Here is an 18,897-nt window from a genome sequence, read left to right as displayed (position 1 = left end):
CCTCAGGTTAACCTGATCAGGTGTGAAGGTCTTTCCATGCTGATAATGGTAGCGTGCACGTGTGTAATAGATAGGAGACATTGGTTATTTTTGCCATTTTGAGTTTTTTTGTTCCTCACAAACATGACATTAGAGTGCCTAGTCAAATCAACAGAAAATTAACTGAGGATTAATTAGGGATGTCACAATACCAGAAATTTAGTAGCTGATACCCAAACCAGTGAATTTCCACGATCCTCAATACCCAATTCCATAACACAGTAAAAAACAAGACGATTAAAAAACAAAAATTATGGTAATATTTCAGGATAAGGATAACAAGGATGCTTTTTAATGTAGCCTAACGTTAACATGAATTGAAAGTCACTCACCTTGAATTCTTTTAATTAATCTGGATGTCCATCTTTGCAGTGCTTCGTTAGGTTGGAACTGTTTCGTCTGAAATGTTTGAAGGCACCGTTTGTATACTGATTGTTGCAAATCTATTATTAATTCCTGAGGATCAGCTTTGAACGAAAAGTACTTCCATACATGATTCTAACCTTTGGACACGTTGAGGAGGAGCTGTCGCTGGAGCTGCACTCAAAAGCAGACTAGAACTCTTACAGGTCTATCTGCTGTCCCCATAAGGCCTAGAACAATTGCATCCCTGTTTATACTAAGAGTACCATCACAATGTGAGAATTTTGACATTGACTTTGACTGGTCCAGAAGCATCAGTTCTTGTGACATCCCCACTAGCAGTGGAACGTTTGACAGTTCCTTATTAAATTTGAGAATTTGCAGCCTTTCTTGGTTCTCTATTGTTGTGTATCGGATATCTTTTAGTTCTAGACTGTCAGTTGGACAAAACAAGCACTTTGAACATGTCACTTTTGACTTTGAGGGAAATTGTGTTGATCAGCGTTTCACTATTTTTGACATTACCTGATGTTTTCTACTTTTGTTTTCAAGTTTTCAAGGGAAGTTTTTCCCTATCAGAGATGAGGGTCTAAGAACAGAGGGTGTCATATGCTGTACAGATTGTAAAGCCCCTGCTGATTCAGGGCTGTATAAATAAAATTGACTTTATTTGGTTTTATTGAGTGAAAGGCAGCAACAGATTAACTTTGACAGATTTGGTTTTGCGGCTGCTATGCACTGTGGTATTACAATCTATATGTGTGCTTTTGTGCTGCAACAAACTATTATTTTTCATGATCAATTCATCAGTTATTTTCACTATTAATTGTTTAGTTTATAAAATGTCAAAAAAACATGAAAGTCTTCATTTACTATTTTAAATGACCAGCAAATCCCTACATTTAAGGAGCTGGAACCAGCAAAATTCTGGATGAAAACTGAGATTATTAATCTGTTATCAAAATACTTTGCAATTAATTTTCTTTCTTTTGACTAATTAACTAATCATTGCAGCTCTAGTGTGGATGTTTTTTCTTCTTAGATCAGGACAAGTTATATTCAGAAACTGTTCCTTCATCTTCTTGAAACTCATATAATGCAGTCAAGTCACCTGAATTTTAACCAGGATCATGACATTGGAATTACTGTCCTGTAGTTGTGGTTATGAAACTGCCACCTTCACCCCTACCAGTTCGAATTAGCATCATGTTTTGCCTGTGCTGAGCTTTTCCCCTCACACATAAATTACATGAGTCACGCAGTCACTCCCAGTCCCTGGCAACTCTGGGTAACCTTGGCTGTGGACTGACAATAAAATGGTCTGATGAAAAGAGGAAGAGGGGCCAAATGTTAACAGGCCTCTGAGAGCAAACACTGCTTCTTTCCACTTCTTTCTTTTCCTCGAACTAATCCAGTAAAACTTTATCCTCAGACGAAAACATTTATGACTTGCTCTTATTTTCAGAAACAAGATTCCACAACTGCCCAAAGCCATTTGAAGATCATTGAGATTCTCAAGACTAATAACTGAAAATCTCATTTTAATTCTCTCAATCTCGACATTTTCTGCATGTTAATATGACATTTGCGAAACCTTGACAAGGTCTTACCCCAGCTGTGAGGAACCTGAAACACACACCAACTATTGCACATTCCTAGTTACTGAGTGCAGCATTTAGCAGACTGCATGAGCTTCATTTCTGTGGTAATATTTGGCATATTCTGCATGAATTATTCATATGTACACAAGCTTGAGCGAGGAACATGATGATGCAGGTTAACAGCTTATTTCACATAAAATCCTAGCCAGTATTCAGTGCTCTCATCATGTTAGGAGGAGTAGTGGGTAATGCGTAGGTGGAGGGATGAAGGATTGACTGAATGCAGTGAAGAACCATAGTACTACAGCAGCTTTATCCATCTGTATTAATGATTGCAGCTGATGTAGAGGACTGCATACATTACACACAGATGTTTTGCTTTGCCAATGCTAATATGCTTCCCCCCTCTAGTCTTCTAACTATTCCACCCATCTTCTCTTTTTATTTCTCTCGCTCCTCTGCTGCCTCTCATGATGCTAACTTCTGTAGAGGAGCCCGGTAAGCCTTTGCTTTGCATGCTGCTGTGTTTATATCTGTTTTTTATTCTTGACTGTTACAGTAACACTTTTATCCCTCTCAATACTTGCCTATAAATGTGTGTTTTCTCATGCAATCTGCTTGGCGTTGCTGAAAATAAGATAACCACAAATGAAGCAAGCTATCAAGCCAGTGTGTAATAACTGTAGGCTTCATTATTGGCCCAGAATTTAAAAGGCTGTCGGACAATATTATATGCTTTCTCTTTCAGTGTGAGTGTGTTACGATTGCTGCATGTGCGTGTGTGTAACTGCTCAGACTTTTTATGGCACATGTTGATTTGTTTGCGTAGGTATTTTGAGTACAAGAGCGCCGTCTTTCAAGTTGTTCCCGCTGACTAAGACGTCTTAAATCTGATTTTAATTGGTTCTGGAGTCTTGAGCTTCCAGTACTCAGTCCAAATAACAAGACTACAAGCAGTAAAGGAGGCAAGGAAAAGGTCAGAGATGGAGTTAAAATGTTAGAAAACTAAACAAGAAAACAGAAAGGCTTAATTTGGAAGAGAAACATCTTATTTTTATGGTGAAGACTTCATTTTTCAGTGTGTCACATTAATGTAGCCAGCCACTGTGCGGTCAGGTCTACACAGAGAGTTTCCTCAGGCGATGTCAGTCACTTTACAGCCCAGCTGACTCTCTGTTCAAATATCACGTGTCATTACTCCAGCACTAAAGCAAAGATGATGATATGAATTTAAAAAATGGAAAGCAAAAAACTCTTCTTCTGATTCTTTTACATGTTTTAATTTTAAATATATCACTTTTTTAAGTGGTCCATTTTAAACCTTTGCACTTCCATACACACTTATTTGCGTGTTAAAGGTCACTGTTAATCCCTGTCAGAGGCTAAAAGGTCACATTGTGCAACTCTGAACTCTTCCTGTTGTTCTTCCTGTTTACATACTGCAGGGAGACAATGATTGGCTGTGGCAAACAGTGTTGCACTGTATCGTGCGCCAATTTGCCCAATGAAACGAATATCCTCCACCAGCATGTCCCACCCCCCCATTGCATCACTTTAATCACTCACGGCTCACTGCACAACTGGAACAAGCGCAAGAGTGAGGGATGGAGAGGGTTGATGTGAGGTGGACATGACACAGGCAGATGGAGAGATTTCAGCAGAAATTAAAGAGACCAACAGGGCAGATGGGAAACTACAGGGGGAAATGAAAGGAATTAGATGGCAAAAATCACATGGTTTGCAACAGAAATGATAAAATACAAGAATGGGATGGAGACAGTTGAAGATACAAACAAAGGGAGGAAGAGAGGGAAGATACTGTATGTTGAATGATGTCCAGCCGCAGCAGGCTCACAGATGACAGTAGAGATTCAGGAAAATGTCCTCATATCTGAAGGCTTTGAAATACTGCCTGACCATTAACAGAAGACAAGGATGTAGGCATGAACACAAACACACAGATTAGTTTGAATAAGTCACCCTTAGCTGTTTCCTAATACCGACTTGCCTCGTTATCTGGGACTTATTGAGCTGCTTGCATTTATGTAAGTCCTTAAACCCCATTAAGTGAAAGTCAACTTTATTCAGAAAACTATTCTAAGACACATGAGAACATAACAGCCACTTTATGGACATGTTATCATGCTCATCCCCAAATCTCTCCTGATGCATATGATGTCTGCTTTACTGATTTGTCACTCTCTGACCAGGTGTCTCTTCTCTCTTCCTTTTTGCTGGTCACAGAGACGTAGCCCGGTAAGTGTCCTTTCCTTCCGTCTCCCTGGGGTCAGGCAGACATGTCACATGCTTCTTGTACCCTTTTGCACCTCACCTTGTCTTTGGGGGTCGGTTGAATAAGACAGAAAACACGTTGGTGGGTTCGGTGGCTGAGGCAATAGGTCAAAACTGTTACGTAATTTGTTTTGACATTCAAATTTAAACATATAAATAGATAAACTTTTGAATGTTTTTTTCTCCAGATTCTCAAGATCACTAGTGTTCATGTTTTTCATCTTGAATGGCTTCATGCTTGGTCTCTTTAGTAGGAGGAAATTTGCACTTTCGACAGCTGGAACCTTTGATGTCTTACTTCAGTCACTCCCCATCGTCGTGTCTTCTCATCTCATCTGCTCTCCTCTCCCCTCCTTCTCTCTCCTTATCTGCTCTCTGCCTTTCTTGGCCTCTTGTGTCCCTCTCATGGTGAATTCATACACACACTTGCATAGACACGGTACTTTAAGATCACAGCTGGAGAGGCAATGTTATTGTGCTGTTGCCTCTCCAACAACAGAACTCGCTTCTCTTTTAACTTTCTGACGCTTCGTCTTTATCAGCCTCACACCTTCTCTGGTACCAAGGGTTCCTTCGCTTCTCAAGACTTCAAAAGCATGTTTTGAAACCTTTCCAATATTTCCACTGCAGTCAGCAGCAGTTCAAAGAGTAGACATTTTCTAACCCGATACTAACAGTGTTATTGTTGCTGAATTTTGCAGTTATTTATTGGGGCTAACTTCACTCCCCTTAAAGGGATAGTTCAGATTTATTGAAGTGAGGTTGTATGAGGTACTTCAGTGAATTAGCTACAGCAGATGGAGGTCGGCGCTTTCCTAGTTTGAAGCAGCAGCAAGACTATGGGTGTAGGAAGCTAAACAATGTAGCGCTGTGGACAGGGTCAGCAGCAACATGTATTTTAGCCTCCTAAAAAAGTCTCACCTAAAAATATCAGTTTAAGTGTATACTATATTTAGAATATTTTCACTGTACTATATAGGACAAATATCACTCTCTCAAAAGCCACCTCACTCCTTTGGCAAAAACAGTAATTTGGTCTATCGCTGCAAAGATCAGTTAGTTTGTGTGATTGTGGGCTTCCTTTAATCAGAAGTAATCCTTTTAAACACAGGTCTCACAAATAACACAACACAAACAACCGAGGTAGCAGTAAACAAGTAACTCCCATATTCTGAAAGGTAAAAGTGACTGTTTGTGCCAAGGAGTCTGACTGCTTTGGCGAGTGATATTTGGTATTTCCCCTTCAGAAAAGGTTGTTTGCCAAAAAGTAAAGCAATGAAAATATTCTCAATGTAGTGCACACTTTAACTGATATTGATTCTTCTAGGAGGGCCTTTTTTAGGTGTCTAAAACGCGTTTTGCTGCTGACCCTGTCCACAGCAGTACATTGCTTCTGTGCCAGTGCTCCTGAGGGAGAGGTCAATCAAAATGTAATCTGCCACACTTACCGTCTTGAGAAATGGTGTAAACAGTAAAATGAGCTGTTTTTCTAATAGTTCTGAACATTTATCTTTACTCACATTTTTGTGGATGGTTAATGAGGCACTCAACTTTGATGTCATATGCATTTTTACCGTTTCAAGCCAAATTTCCAGAGGCTTTAAACTGTATCCCTGAAGGCAGATATTTTTGCTGTTCCATCTGATCGTTGGTAACTGCGCAAAACTCTCTGTACCATATTTCAGTGAATGTGTAGTGTGAATCACTTATAAAATATTGCCATCAATATGATCACTGCTATGCAGGTCAGCTATGCAGGCCAGCCAGCATCTAACTTTGTACCACCAGGATTTGTAATTAATATGACCATGTACTATAGTTACACAAGGAAGATTTTTGATAATGCTGCAACTAAATTGCACTTGTCTAAATTTTATTCAGGACATAGAAATAAGAAGTTTAAGTTTCTTATTTTGGGGGTGTTCTGGTGGCCTGGGGGTTGGGGTACAGTCAGTTAACCTGAGGCTGAAGTGCACCCTCTGACTTTCACCACTGCACAGTCTTCATCATTATTCTTGATGTTTTATCATTGAAATGAAAGGTGTATTATTTTGGACTGACATACATTGATGTTTAATTTTTTTCTGTGCATTTGCAGCTGTTGTACAGAGAAGGGTCTTTATAGGATGGTAGTGCAATAGACAAATATTAAACTTGTTATCAACTCTTTGGTGTTGACGTTAAGTTTGATGTCTTTATGTTTTTACATTTTACTGTCATTTTTTCTTGTTACAGGGTTTGAAAAGGAACACATCCAGTAAGTATCTGTCTCGTTGCACCGCAGACCAGACTATTCACTTTTAATGATGGTGAATTACAGAGAATGTGATGCAAGAGTCATACGTCATGATTTAATTATGGTTCCAGGTGAGGAGATCGCCAGGCCGAGACGCGTCGTCCCGACTGTACCCACTGTGGCCCCCACACCAGCTCCAGCACCACAACCCCCAAGGTATGTGCCCCACTGTTCCCTGACAAGCTACTGCCACTAAATATAAAGGTGCAGTAGTATACGTTGACTGCTGATGTCTTATGGCATCATGCTGCATACTGTGTTCTGTATGTTTACACTTTTTCATTGCTAAAACAGCTGTGCAAGTGGCTTTCCCTCTAGATTTTCACTTGTTCCACTGCATGTTGTTTTGAGAAATAGTATCTGGTTTTATTTGGGCTGAGACACTGGCTTCCTTTCACTGTTTTGTATGACAAAGTAAACTCATGTGTTGTGTTAAATGCAGTGTAGAATTTAATGGAGCTGATGTCCATGGTGGTGTTCTCAGGCAGATTACAGTAATCACAGTAATAATTCAAAGTGCACTATTTATTGGTGTTAAAATGTTACATGTAGCTTGATTTTCATCACAAACTGCATGATAGTTTAATTTTTTAAGTCTGAAGTGTCACTACTTGACAGCATTCTGAGCTAGTTACCTGTTTCACACTGTAGAGCATTAAAATGTCACAATCAAGTATCATCAGGCCTTTTTTGGAGTTTTGCTAATCCATCCATCCATGATACATGATATATACATTTATTTAAGTCACATCAGCCAGTAGACCAATACCTTTATGTGGCAGTTAGTTTAAAACTGGATTTTCTTTATAACTAGCATCACATATTACTTTTATTATTTTTATATTCTTACTCAGACATCACAAGCATCCAATATCACCTCTTGATTTCTCTCTGAAACCTCTTCTGCGTATCACTCGAGGCTTTGTAACATCTGCTGCAGCTGTCTAGCTTTGTTTCCTTGAGCAGGAGCTCAAGCTGGAATGTCACTTCAGTATTAGCTGAAAGGTTTATAACAGCAATACATTTTTAAAAAGCCTTGAAAGAAGATAACTTTTTGACTAATACTCTTCATATAATTGGCTGGGTTTTATTTTAGATAAACACATTATTATGTTGTGCTTCTAACATAAATGCTGATAAACACTACAAGATTTTGCCAAACCTCTGCCCTCCCACTAAAACATAAGAGAGAAGTTTGAGACAAACATTGTGTTTATTTTGCCGCAGGGCCACTCGGGGCTTTAGTGAATCTGCAGAGCTGTCACTGTGTTTATCTACACAAAAACACTGAGATGCTTGGTGTGCTGTGGGAATTTAAACACATGTTCTTCTATCTAGTATGAATGCTTGTGTTTATAGTTGTGTTAGTAGTTATTCCTCTTTTTGTGGTTTATGTGAAGACTAGTTTTTCGTGTCCATGTGTGTCTGTGTTTATTCCACTGGGTGTGTCTGTTGTCTTCAGCCACTGAACAGATGCGTCTACACCTGACCCCCACCTTTCATGTCCTTTATTTCATTTTGCTCTTTTCTGTCAAATCATGCAGCACATATAAAGACAAACTTCCGTGATCTGACTTCTAACCCAAAACACAGAGAATAAGAATGCACAAGTGCTGTTTTTATTTATTAAATCAATATTTATTTTGACATTAGTTATAATTTGACAGTCTCCTGCATTAGTTGTTTCATTCAATTTTCAATTTTGCAACTTATTTTAATTAGCAATTAATCTACCCTTCATTTTCACAATTAATTGATTAATCGTTTAGGCTATAAAATGTCAAAAAGAAAAGTGGAAAATGCTCATCACAATTTCCCAGAGCCCCAGGTGACGCCTTCAAATTGATTCTTTTGTCCATCTAACAGTCTAGAAACGCAAATACTTTGCCATCTATGATAGAAAGTGACAAAGAAGAACAGCAAATCTCACATTTTAGAAGCTGAAACCAACAAATGTTTGAAATCTTTGCCTGAAAAATGACTCAAATTCATTATCATAATAGTTGGTTGCTAATCTTCCTGCACTTCAGACATTTAAAAAAGTCTAAATAAAACCATAAAACCATGCATAGCACAATTAAATCAATAGTGGCACAAAATTATAAATAACATTAGTAAATTCTTCAAAATACCCCATATAATAAAATCAGAATAAAGGCAAAGCATGTGCCAAACAAGTACAGACAGTTGACAACTAAATAATTACAACAATGCAGCTACATTTAAGCACACAGCCGTCCAGCTAAAACAACATCAGACAGAAAATCTTTGCTTCAGAACATCTGTATTTGTTTCTTGAATATTTTCTGATTCTCAAATACTGTTGGAAATTCATATGTACGGTGTAGCTGTTTCCTAAAATGACTTTTTGTAAAGTGTCCTGTCACACAGCTTCTTCTTTCACATTGTGCTCTGTTTGTCACAGCAGTCAACAAACACCAGTCTCTGAAGACACCACAGCCTTATTTGGGCCTCCTCTGGAAACAGCCTTTGGAGAACCGAAAACTGAAGGTAACTGTCCCCCTGGTGTCCGTCACTCTGTGTTTCTGTCTGACTCTGTTTACATCTTTGTGTCTGTGTCGGTTCTTAGAATATGTCTTTGACAGTTGTTACCACTGTTGTTGTTTTTTGTCTAAAAATGATGGCAACACAATGAATTAGGCTTTCTGAACACATGCACACTTATTGTCTCTTTAAGGCTGCCAGCTAAGCCCTGCTTGGCCGTCATAGCAGATACCCTCTCTCTTTCTCTCTCTCTCTCCTCCTCCTCTTCCTCCTCCCTCTCACCTATTTCTCTAACATCATTATTCTTCCCTCAGGCTCACTGTGCAGTAGTGGATTTACTCCATCTGTCTTTGCTAAGGTCAAAGTTGAAATTGGCACTGTGAGGTCACGTTCCTGTGCACAGTGCAGCTAGTTAATATTCAGATTCTGCTCTCATCCTATCCAGTAGGATTTAGTGGTAGAGGCTGTGGGAGAGCTCTTAGCTGTTATGCAACCACCATGTCAGGCATAACTAACATCAAGCCGATACAAATTCCCTTTATGTTTTCATTCAGACAAATAAAACAGCTCCATGTTTGACACTGGAAACGTTTTACCTTTGTGCACATTATGGTTTGATCTTCAAATCATGCAGTATAAGCAACATGTTCAAGTTTATTAGACACACATAGCTAAAACTAATGGAGCCTAATACAACAGTCCTGCAATTAATCTGTTTTAAAGAGGTCCTGATTCAACTTCATGGTCATTTTGGAGGAGTAGTTTGTGCTGCTGCATCATACAGACAGGTATTTCTGTTATTTAACCTTGTTATAAACAGGGACATAATAATAGAATAATCTATCTGTACAATGCAATACAGTTCAACAGCACCACAAACTGCAGCCTAAAAAATAATCTTACAGACGAATAAAGACCTCTCTAAACTATTATTGCCTGCATAAAGGAAGGATTTATTGTAGGAAAGCTATTTTAGACGGCTGTAAGGGAAGTTCACACCAAAAATGATAACTGTACCAATAATTATTGATATATGGTTTTAAGAATTGTTCACACCACAGTTATAATGACAACATCAGTCATGAACAATATCATTGGGATCATTTTCTAACCAGTTTGATCAATGATAGAAACGGTGACAACCAATCAAAATCGACTTGCATTTTCAGGCTGGCCTACAACTTATTACATAGTCATATAATGTAATATTAGACTGCAAATTACACGTAAAAAAACATAATTTTACCTAAGACGTACTGTCAAACAGAGTTTTGCACTGATGGGGTTCATTTGCTCCTCACTGATGTATTGACTTGATGTTGACTCATGCGAAAGTGTGAATAAAATGTGTCTACAAAAAAAAAACAAACACAACTCTCATAGCAAAGGGTTGGATTCCTCTAACTCCTAGTTGTTGAAGCATTTTGTTAACCCATTTTCTTCTGGTTTTGTTTTTGTTTCTCTGTGCGACACACAGCAGTGAGAGGTCATCAATATCCATTTTCCTAAGTTGCTCACAAAGCCAGAGTGTTCAGCACGTGCTTGGCTTCACTGTTTACATTATCATGGTGTGGATGCCCACATTGTTATCATGATAATTATTGTAGTTATCTTTCTTGGTGTGGACAGCTCTTTAGTTGTAGCTAGATATTGCTGAGAAAACCACAACTGAGTGTATATTATGTGGATTCTTTGGAGAAGCAGTTAACAGATACAATAATCTGTTGGTGTTTCAGGTAAATACAGTGAGTTAAATGCCTAAAAAATCAATGTACTTCATTGCATTAATGCAAACATCCTTCAAATCCAATATTTGATATATTTGTGAAGCTCTCTTGATTCTTTTGGCTGATGTAAACAGAAATATTGCAGATAAATAGACCTTGTTTATCTCATTGTAACTAGTATAAAAGTTTACTAACCTCTCATGTATTGTCATATTGCCTAACCCTAATAATTTGGGTTTTGCCATCTTCTGATTGGTTGTTGAGGCAAGTGGTTAGGTAAGTTTTAAGTTAACATCTGTATTACCTCATTAATGATAAATTAGTTTAGTTTTCATATCATATGTTGAATTCCTAAAATGATAATCCTATGAATCTAAAAAAGCAGATTTATAGAACAGCACCTGTTGCACAGCAGGTTTGATGTTGTTTGTGTGGCTGTCTTGGTCACCTCTGTGCTCAAATATTATTTCTTCTTCTTCTAGACATCAGCTCGAGTGAACAGGCTGTTAATCATGTCTTCATAACTCTGTATTCTACTGTTATAGTGGCACTGAAATTCAGTTGGCAAGGAAAAAACATTCTAGGTGTTCTAGTGTTACAACACATCCAGACTGCAGTCCACCACTGAGGCTGGAAGTCTGTTTTCTCTAATGAAAGATTTTATTGACATGCTTATCTGTGTTGTTTCCCCTTTTACGCCTATTGATTTTTTTAAGCCCCAAAGAATCAGAAACCCTTTAGTGTTTCAGTTGTAATGCCCCTGACTTGGCCTGTTCTGTCCCCTCCTGAACTTAGTGGTTCTGTCTGAGTCTGATGCGTGGGCGGCTCCACTGTCAGAGCCTGAATCCTCTTTGACAAGATCCTTCCCCACAGGAAGTAAGTTTGATAATCCCCTGCATATTGTGCTGCACGTTTTCCTCTCCCTGGAATAACTGCACAGATTCATCAGCTCACCCCATTATCCGACTAACAAACAGACCTGCAAACTGACCCAATCAAGCATCTTTTTTGGCAATTAAATCCTATTTCTCATTATAAACAGCCAGCTGTTACTTGTTTCATTTCATCCGCCATTTCACCACCAAATGATTCAGTGTTGGTTGTAAAGAGGAGACTCCAGGACCCGTCTCCCATACTGCACCAACCCCTCCTCCCTCGCTGCCTCCTCCTTGCGTTTGGCATGGTGGTGACTGAATGTACTGTGCTGCATGGTTAATGATTTATTGGGTGATTCTGTCTCCTCAAGTTTTTTGTGGTTGTGTTTGGCAGGTGGGATAATACCTATCATGCATGGATCCAAACATTCAAAGCTTTGTTGGGGTTTTTTTTTGTTTTGTTTTTTTTTTATCAAGATTTTTTGTTAAAGGCTAAATCATGAAACGATATTCCTGTTTTTCCTAAAGTAAGCATTGTATGCAGCAGTACTGAGAAAGTTAGATTGAAAAAGGAATGTTACTTTCATTTGAAAGTAATAAGTTACTTCACAATACTACTGTCTGTGTAGAGTAATGTATTACGATACATTTGTGTTACTTTCACCAAAATAAGTGCAGAAATATAAGGCATTATAACATAGAAAAGGTTAATGTTGTTTCATTCGCTATAATGGTAAATGGTTGTTCCTGTCCATGCCTCACATCTGTCTCACAGACGTATCAGCATTTCTTTATTTTTTAAATCAATTTTTTTGTACGGTATGCTTGTAACTTGAGGTTTATGCCCAATAAAAAGGCTCTAAGTAAATATATTTATCTACATTTTCCAGCCTAGGCCCTGCAGAGTGCTCTGGTTTGTAATGTAGGTTAAAATGTTGTAGGGAACAGTGACGGCCCACATTTCTCATCATGCCTATAGTGCTTGACTGAGTAGATGATGTTTGCTGTTATATGTTCAAAAAGGAAAATGTTTTTGCAGCACTCATTTAAAATGGTATTTTGACAGACATTGCACCTTTAACAAATATTGCCCTTGCTGCTATTTGAAAATCACAGTAGACTATAATGTGATCTCAATAAAATTATCATTAATTGTTCAGTCTTCTTTTTTTCCATTACATTTCTTGACATTAGCTGTATTTTTCAAACATGTTCTGGTGTTACCAATTCTAAAATGAAGCTGATGATCTTAATAACACATTACTTGACACAGTTAATTCAATAATGCCACCAAAAGACCCTGTTAAAAAGTACCCTGTCATATTACTTTGTTACGGCTAAACGTCTATACCTAATATATTACTGTAATACATTAACACTAATTATGTTTGGATCCATACTTTCAAAGCTTTATTTCTTTTTCTGTACAATAATTTGTGTATTGTAGGATAATCTGTGAAATAATACTCCTGTTTTTGCCACATATTGAATGCAGCCCACCATAAGTTTCAGTGAAATGAAAAGTCTTTTCTCTTTATGCAAACATTGCCTAATCGACAATCATTGATATTGATTAGGCAGTAAACTCATGGTGTTATGTCATATTCATTGTTGCACTGATCATTTTATTGCAGCTCCACCTCCACTTCCACCCAAGAATGTCCCGACATCCGCCCCGACAACTGGCCCTCCCTCTGCAGATGACGCTGGTAAGAAGTCTTCTGATCTATTTCTGCCTCCTGTTACATCACATCATCACATCAGGATGAAACAACTTTTTATATTTGATCTCAGCAGCTTCTTAATCACCAGCTCTCTGTCTCTAACGCTCTCTCTGTTAGTCTGTCTATCATGTTTTATCTTTGTGTGTAAACATGCCGAGCACCTCTGCAGACAGCCTCTGACTGGTTGCTGGTGGTCTGTGTTTCAGAGGCGTCAACAGAAGCAGACGGCTCCATCAGGAAGCCCTCGATAGCAGACTTGGACAACATTTTCGGACCAGAACAGTCTCCCCCTCCTGGCGAGACTAGAGGAGACACGTGGGTCTGCTTCAGTGAAGAATCTGCTGTCCAACCTCCTCTACCAGAGGAACCAGCACCTCCACTACCAGCTTCACCGCCTCCACCTGAATCCCCTGCTCCACCCCTACCTACATCACCACCTCCACCAGAGGACCCTGCGCCACCTCCCCCTACCTCCCCTCCCCCGAAAGAAGAGCCTGCACCCCCTCTACCAACCTCCCCACCTCCCTCAGAGGAGCCGACTGCACCTCCTGTCCCTTCAGGTCCTCCTACACCTGAGGATCGAAATCCTCCCACGCTCGCCACATCTCCACCCCCCGCACCACCGAAGGAGCTCACGTCTCCTCCAGCTTCCTCTCCCCCTCCCTTGGACTCGTCCACCAGCGTCCCACCAGCCCCTGCTCCCAAAGCAAGAACCCCTCCAGCAGTGACTCCTCCAGCTGAGGAACCTGCAACACACCCCATCCCACCGCCTCTGGTCCTGTCTCAAGAGGAGCAGCCCAAGAACCCAGACGCCACCCAACCCAAAGAAGATGGAGGTGAAACTGTCACCTCACCCAATGATGCTAGTCAAGGGAGCCGGAGTACGCCTCCCCCACCTCCTCCCCCCACATACCGGGCAGTGGTGTCATCACCGGGTCCCACATCTGGAGCTGGTGGCACAAATAGCGGTGAGTACCTGAGTCTAAGTGGGACATGGTTTACAGAGGGCAGGTATTTTGGGTTTGGAGGTGGAAATAACTCGCTGAATCACATCTAGATCATAATAGTGATTTTAAGAGTACAATGATTGATGTCACACTCATACAAATGGATTTATGAGAACAGAAAAAGAGTTTCCTTGTTATCATCAAAGAAACTAAAAAAGAAGGAAGAAGGAAGCCTTAAGACTTTTGTGCCAGTTCTATTGAAGCCTTTGGGAGATGCACGGAAAGGCACGCTAAAATACCGGTGCCTCCACCACCCAGATTGATGAAACTAAGACGGGAGCGATAAGGAGAATTCTGTGCTATTGCTAAATGAGCCGAGTGACATTATGACTCTTCCTTCTTTTTTAGTTTCCCTGGTCCTCATACCAGTCAGGTAGGTCAGGTAGTAGTCAGGACTACTAACAACAGCATCCACTGTTTTGACTGAAGTTGAGAAGGCTTTGTTTTTTCAGCATTACACTCCATTGCTCCCCAAATTTTCCTTTCAGCTGATTGCACCATCTTTGTTGTGAAACTTGCACACACTGATGCATTATTCTGCATTTTTTTTTTCTTATCTGTTGAAAGGAGGTCATGTTTTGGCCCGGTTCTGTGTACGCCACCATCCTGCTGCAGTATTGTGATGTATTAGCAGAGGCTGTTGCTCTGACTGACTCATAGTTAAAAGTCAGACTTGGCTTTGATAGAACATTTTCATAGTTATTGCACATAGTGTCTTCTGTAAGAGCTGTCAACCAGCCCTGTCAGTAAAAGAATGAACATTTCAGCTGTAGATGAACAGAAACAGTTGGCTTTGAAATCTTCTGCGGTAAATTTTAATGAGCCTGGGATCTAAACACAGAATACATAACTATGTGAAGAAATAGTCTCAATACAAGAGAGAACATTGATCAAATTTAGGGCAGCAGTTCACAAATCAAAGTGTGTGACTAACAGCTGAACACCGACTGTAAAAAGTCAATGCTTTTCAGAAATCACTTTGTCTGGGTGCAGCTTTAGGGAAATCCTAATTGTCAGTGGTAATAGATACCCGAGGCAGTGAAAATAGGAGGTCGTCTGTTCTTAATCCTCTGTGGAAGTGTCCATGATGGGAGTGAAAAACCAATTTCAAGGGTTTAAGTTAAACAATCATATGAAAACGTAACTTCTGTCTTTTTTTTATTTAATTCAGACTTCAGTTTCATTGTATGCATGAAAACATGTTCCCAAAATATTCAGTCTTCTTCAGTCTTGTATCTATTCTGCATTTGTACTTTAGCTGTTTCCACAATGTTAAGCATCTAAAAAGGACTGTAGAGTTTTATAAAGTAATCCCTGTGTGTTTCTGCTTTGCAGGTTCCTCTTCTCCGGTGAGACCCGCGACCCCTTCGTCAGTCAACCCCACCCCACCACCACCTCCACCTCGCCCCCCTTCACGGCCCAAACTTCCTCCAGGAAAACCCACTGTAGGGGATGCAGTAAGTCTCGTTGTTCTTAGATCATACTGCGTTTAGGTTCATCACTGTGCCGTTCTCCAGATACACAGATTGACGGCTCTCTGATGTAAGCAGAGGACACGCCCCCTCCTCATGTGAGAGCGCACACATGTGTGTGTGAGAGACAGAGACAGAAATTTAATCAATAACCTCTTGGTGTAAATAATCTGATAATGGCTAGGTAATCCATGTAGCTTTGCATCTTCTTCTTCTCACACAAACACAGATATTATAATCAAATTCAGCCCTTTTTTTCCCTATTTTTAATCTGAGCATAAAATTGACAATATGAAAAACAAACCATTTGTTTTGTAGTTTCAGATTCATAAACAAATAACAATTTTTGAATTCTGAATATCAAAAAAATGAATGGTACGTGGCCCATGGTCTGGCTAATTTATCATTATTTCACATCTAATTTAGCTCAAAGTCTTTTTTATTTTAGGAACTGTTTCAGCTTAAGTACTGACTCTTGACCTATGACCTGTGTCACTATTGCACAGATTGGTAAATCCTGTAAACCTGGGAGGGTTCAGTCACTGCTCTCCTGGTCTTTAGCTCACCTGCAGGAAACTGAGAGCCTCTCAAAGCCAAACACAACTGTGCAACTGGTTTATGGTGAAATTAACTTTGACTAAAGTTTTCTAGGTATAACAAGGACCCTCCCATTCAGACTTTAATCTGATTATTGTATACAACTTTTGATGAATAAATGCAAAAACCTTGAAACTTCTCCTACTTTCTTATATCTTTTCAGACTCGTCCGTTCAGCCCGCCGGTCCACTCTGCCAGCCCCCCTCCCATCGCCCCGTTGGCGCGCGCCGAGAGCACCTCCTCCATCTCCTCCACCAACTCCCTGAGTGCCGCCACAACCCCCACCGTTGGTAAAGAGCTCTCCGTGTCCGTGTCAGGTGTGTGCTCCTTCAACAGTCAGTGACAGCTGTGGTCCCAGCAGTGCCAGCTGTATTTAACTGTTCATGTTCAGTATTATTTATTAAAAGTTCATTATTGATTTTATGCATTGGCCCCGTCCTTCCTTTGTGTGGAATGAATCATGCATTTTAGTATTTATTTATTCATTTTTAAATTTATTGTTATTATTTTCTGGAAATGGTGGCAGTTTCCTGGCATTGATGGTCCACTAAATTATGATTATTAGTAATCAAACACCAAAACGTGTCTAATTATCACACGTCTTTAAAACCCATGCATGTAAACTGTTACCATCTGGAGATTGGAACAAATATAAAACATGACTATAGTCATTTGTGTCTTGATTTCTAATCATTTAAAAAAAACAAATCAATGAGGCTACTCCCAAAGATCATTTTGTTAGAATGAATTGTTAAACTGCACATAAATATTGTGTCTGTGTGCGACAAACACACATACACACACAGACAAATTCATATTTACACTCTCACAAACACACCCGCATGCTGTGTGAGTGGGAGGTGAGAATGTGAAGCGGGGTGTTAATTTTAATTTTAAAGCACAAACATTCTTGACAAAGCTTCCTTTAATGAAAAAATGGCACAGCGACAGTTTGTATTCCTTAATTTAACTTTCCAGTCAGTGTCGAAGGACCTTTCGGTGCACAGTTGTGAGCGGATAATCTCAGTAAACTGTAACATGGCTGAGTCATAATAGGTTTTAAAAAAAAAAATACACACTCTGGAGGCAGCAACAGTTACATAAAAACAGAACAGAGTCCCTGGTTGATGGAAGCTTTTTTTAAACAGATTGCAGGGGATAAACAATAAGCTAACGGTTTCATTGATTCAGACTGCAACATGAAAAAATATAATTTCTGAGATTTCACTGAGGTCTCCATTGCAGCCTTAAATGCATACATTATTTATTTATTGAGCCGTTGTTGACGGATTAAAATGCTGGTGGCCTCAACAGTAATATAAAAGTCACTGAGATAGTTTTATTTAAAAACTGCCTCTATTCCAGATCCAGTTCTGTTTAATTTTGGCACTTTCATCTTGTTTAATATGGTTCATTTTTTGTTTTTCACAGTTTCATTTTTGTGTGCATGATCGTAGTTTTGTCACTTTTGTTTTAAATCTATTTTTCCTTGGTTTGATTTGCTTACTGTGTTTTTTTTTTGTTTTGCCGTTTGTTTGTCTCTTTATTTGTCCTTTGGCTTGTCAGAAGACGATGCTTATGTAGACAAACTGCCCACCTTTGAGAGACACTTTGATTCATTTGCAGGTATAGTAACGATCCCCTCAGAGAGAAGACAGGGGATGGGGATTTGTAAGGGGACTGAGGCGTGTTCTTATGTCAGTTTTCAATCTGTTTGATGCTCTTTACCCAGAGTGCACTTGACACAGAAGGGTAAAGGTCATCGCTGAGTGTTTTTGTGCTTTCTCAGTGAATGTTGGTCAGAAGGTGTAGGTATTGGGACAATGAGACTCTTTTTAGAGGGAGGCTTTTGTTCCACATTCTGACACAGTTTCAGAAAGTCTGTTTTTAAAGGGAGAGTTTATCCCAAAATCAAAAATACTTATTTCTTCTTACTTGTAGTGCTATTTATCCATCTAGATTGTTGAGGTGTGAGTTGCTGAGTTTTGTATGTATCGGCCGTTGAGATGTCTGCCTTCTCTTGAATGTAATGGAACTAGTGGTGGTCAAAGTGCCAAAAAATACATTTGAGAAAACTCAACAGCAATGTCAGTTTCCAGAAATCATGATCGAGTTACTCAAGATAATCCACAGTCCTTGTGGTGAACAGTTTTTGTGTAGGAACCACTTTCTTTCTACCAAACTACACTTCACATGTGTATCATTGTGCAGAAGGAAGCGTGCATCTATGGTGATAAAGTTGAAAGGAAATAGTTGCTACATTCCTAGAGTTTCTCGTTCAAATGTACTAGAAGTTGGTGCACCAGAAGCCGATCCCATCTAGATCTATTATCTTAGAGAAGGCAGACGTCTCTATGGCTGATATCTCCAAAACTCAGCAGCTCACACCAAAACAATCT

The 18,897-nt window shown here is 39.4% G+C and overlaps 1 protein-coding gene across 1 annotated transcript in view; it reads left to right on the top strand.

Annotated features, from left to right (window-relative positions):
• Positions 1 to 18,897, top strand: part of sgip1a (SH3GL interacting endocytic adaptor 1a) — a 96,755-nt gene that overhangs the window by 62,636 nt on the left and 15,222 nt on the right. The window contains exons 11-20 of the mRNA XM_084723731.1: positions 4,248 to 4,259; positions 6,531 to 6,552; positions 6,663 to 6,747; positions 9,017 to 9,102; positions 11,619 to 11,699; positions 13,333 to 13,407; positions 13,629 to 14,390; positions 15,765 to 15,886; positions 16,662 to 16,815; positions 18,065 to 18,124. Of these exons, the coding sequence (XP_084579857.1) occupies positions 4,248 to 4,259; positions 6,531 to 6,552; positions 6,663 to 6,747; positions 9,017 to 9,102; positions 11,619 to 11,699; positions 13,333 to 13,407; positions 13,629 to 14,390; positions 15,765 to 15,886; positions 16,662 to 16,815; positions 18,065 to 18,124 (1,459 nt within the window). The remainder of the gene's footprint in view (positions 1 to 4,247; positions 4,260 to 6,530; positions 6,553 to 6,662; positions 6,748 to 9,016; positions 9,103 to 11,618; positions 11,700 to 13,332; positions 13,408 to 13,628; positions 14,391 to 15,764; positions 15,887 to 16,661; positions 16,816 to 18,064; positions 18,125 to 18,897) is intronic.

This window comes from Lutjanus erythropterus, chromosome 7, assembly GCF_056507025.1.
Source record: "Lutjanus erythropterus isolate fLutEry1 chromosome 7, fLutEry1.hap2, whole genome shotgun sequence".
Classification (NCBI taxonomy): domain Eukaryota; kingdom Metazoa; phylum Chordata; class Actinopteri; order Lutjaniformes; family Lutjanidae; genus Lutjanus; species Lutjanus erythropterus.
Note: the sequence above shows the minus strand (reverse complement) of the source record. Positions and strands in the feature narration are given on the sequence as shown.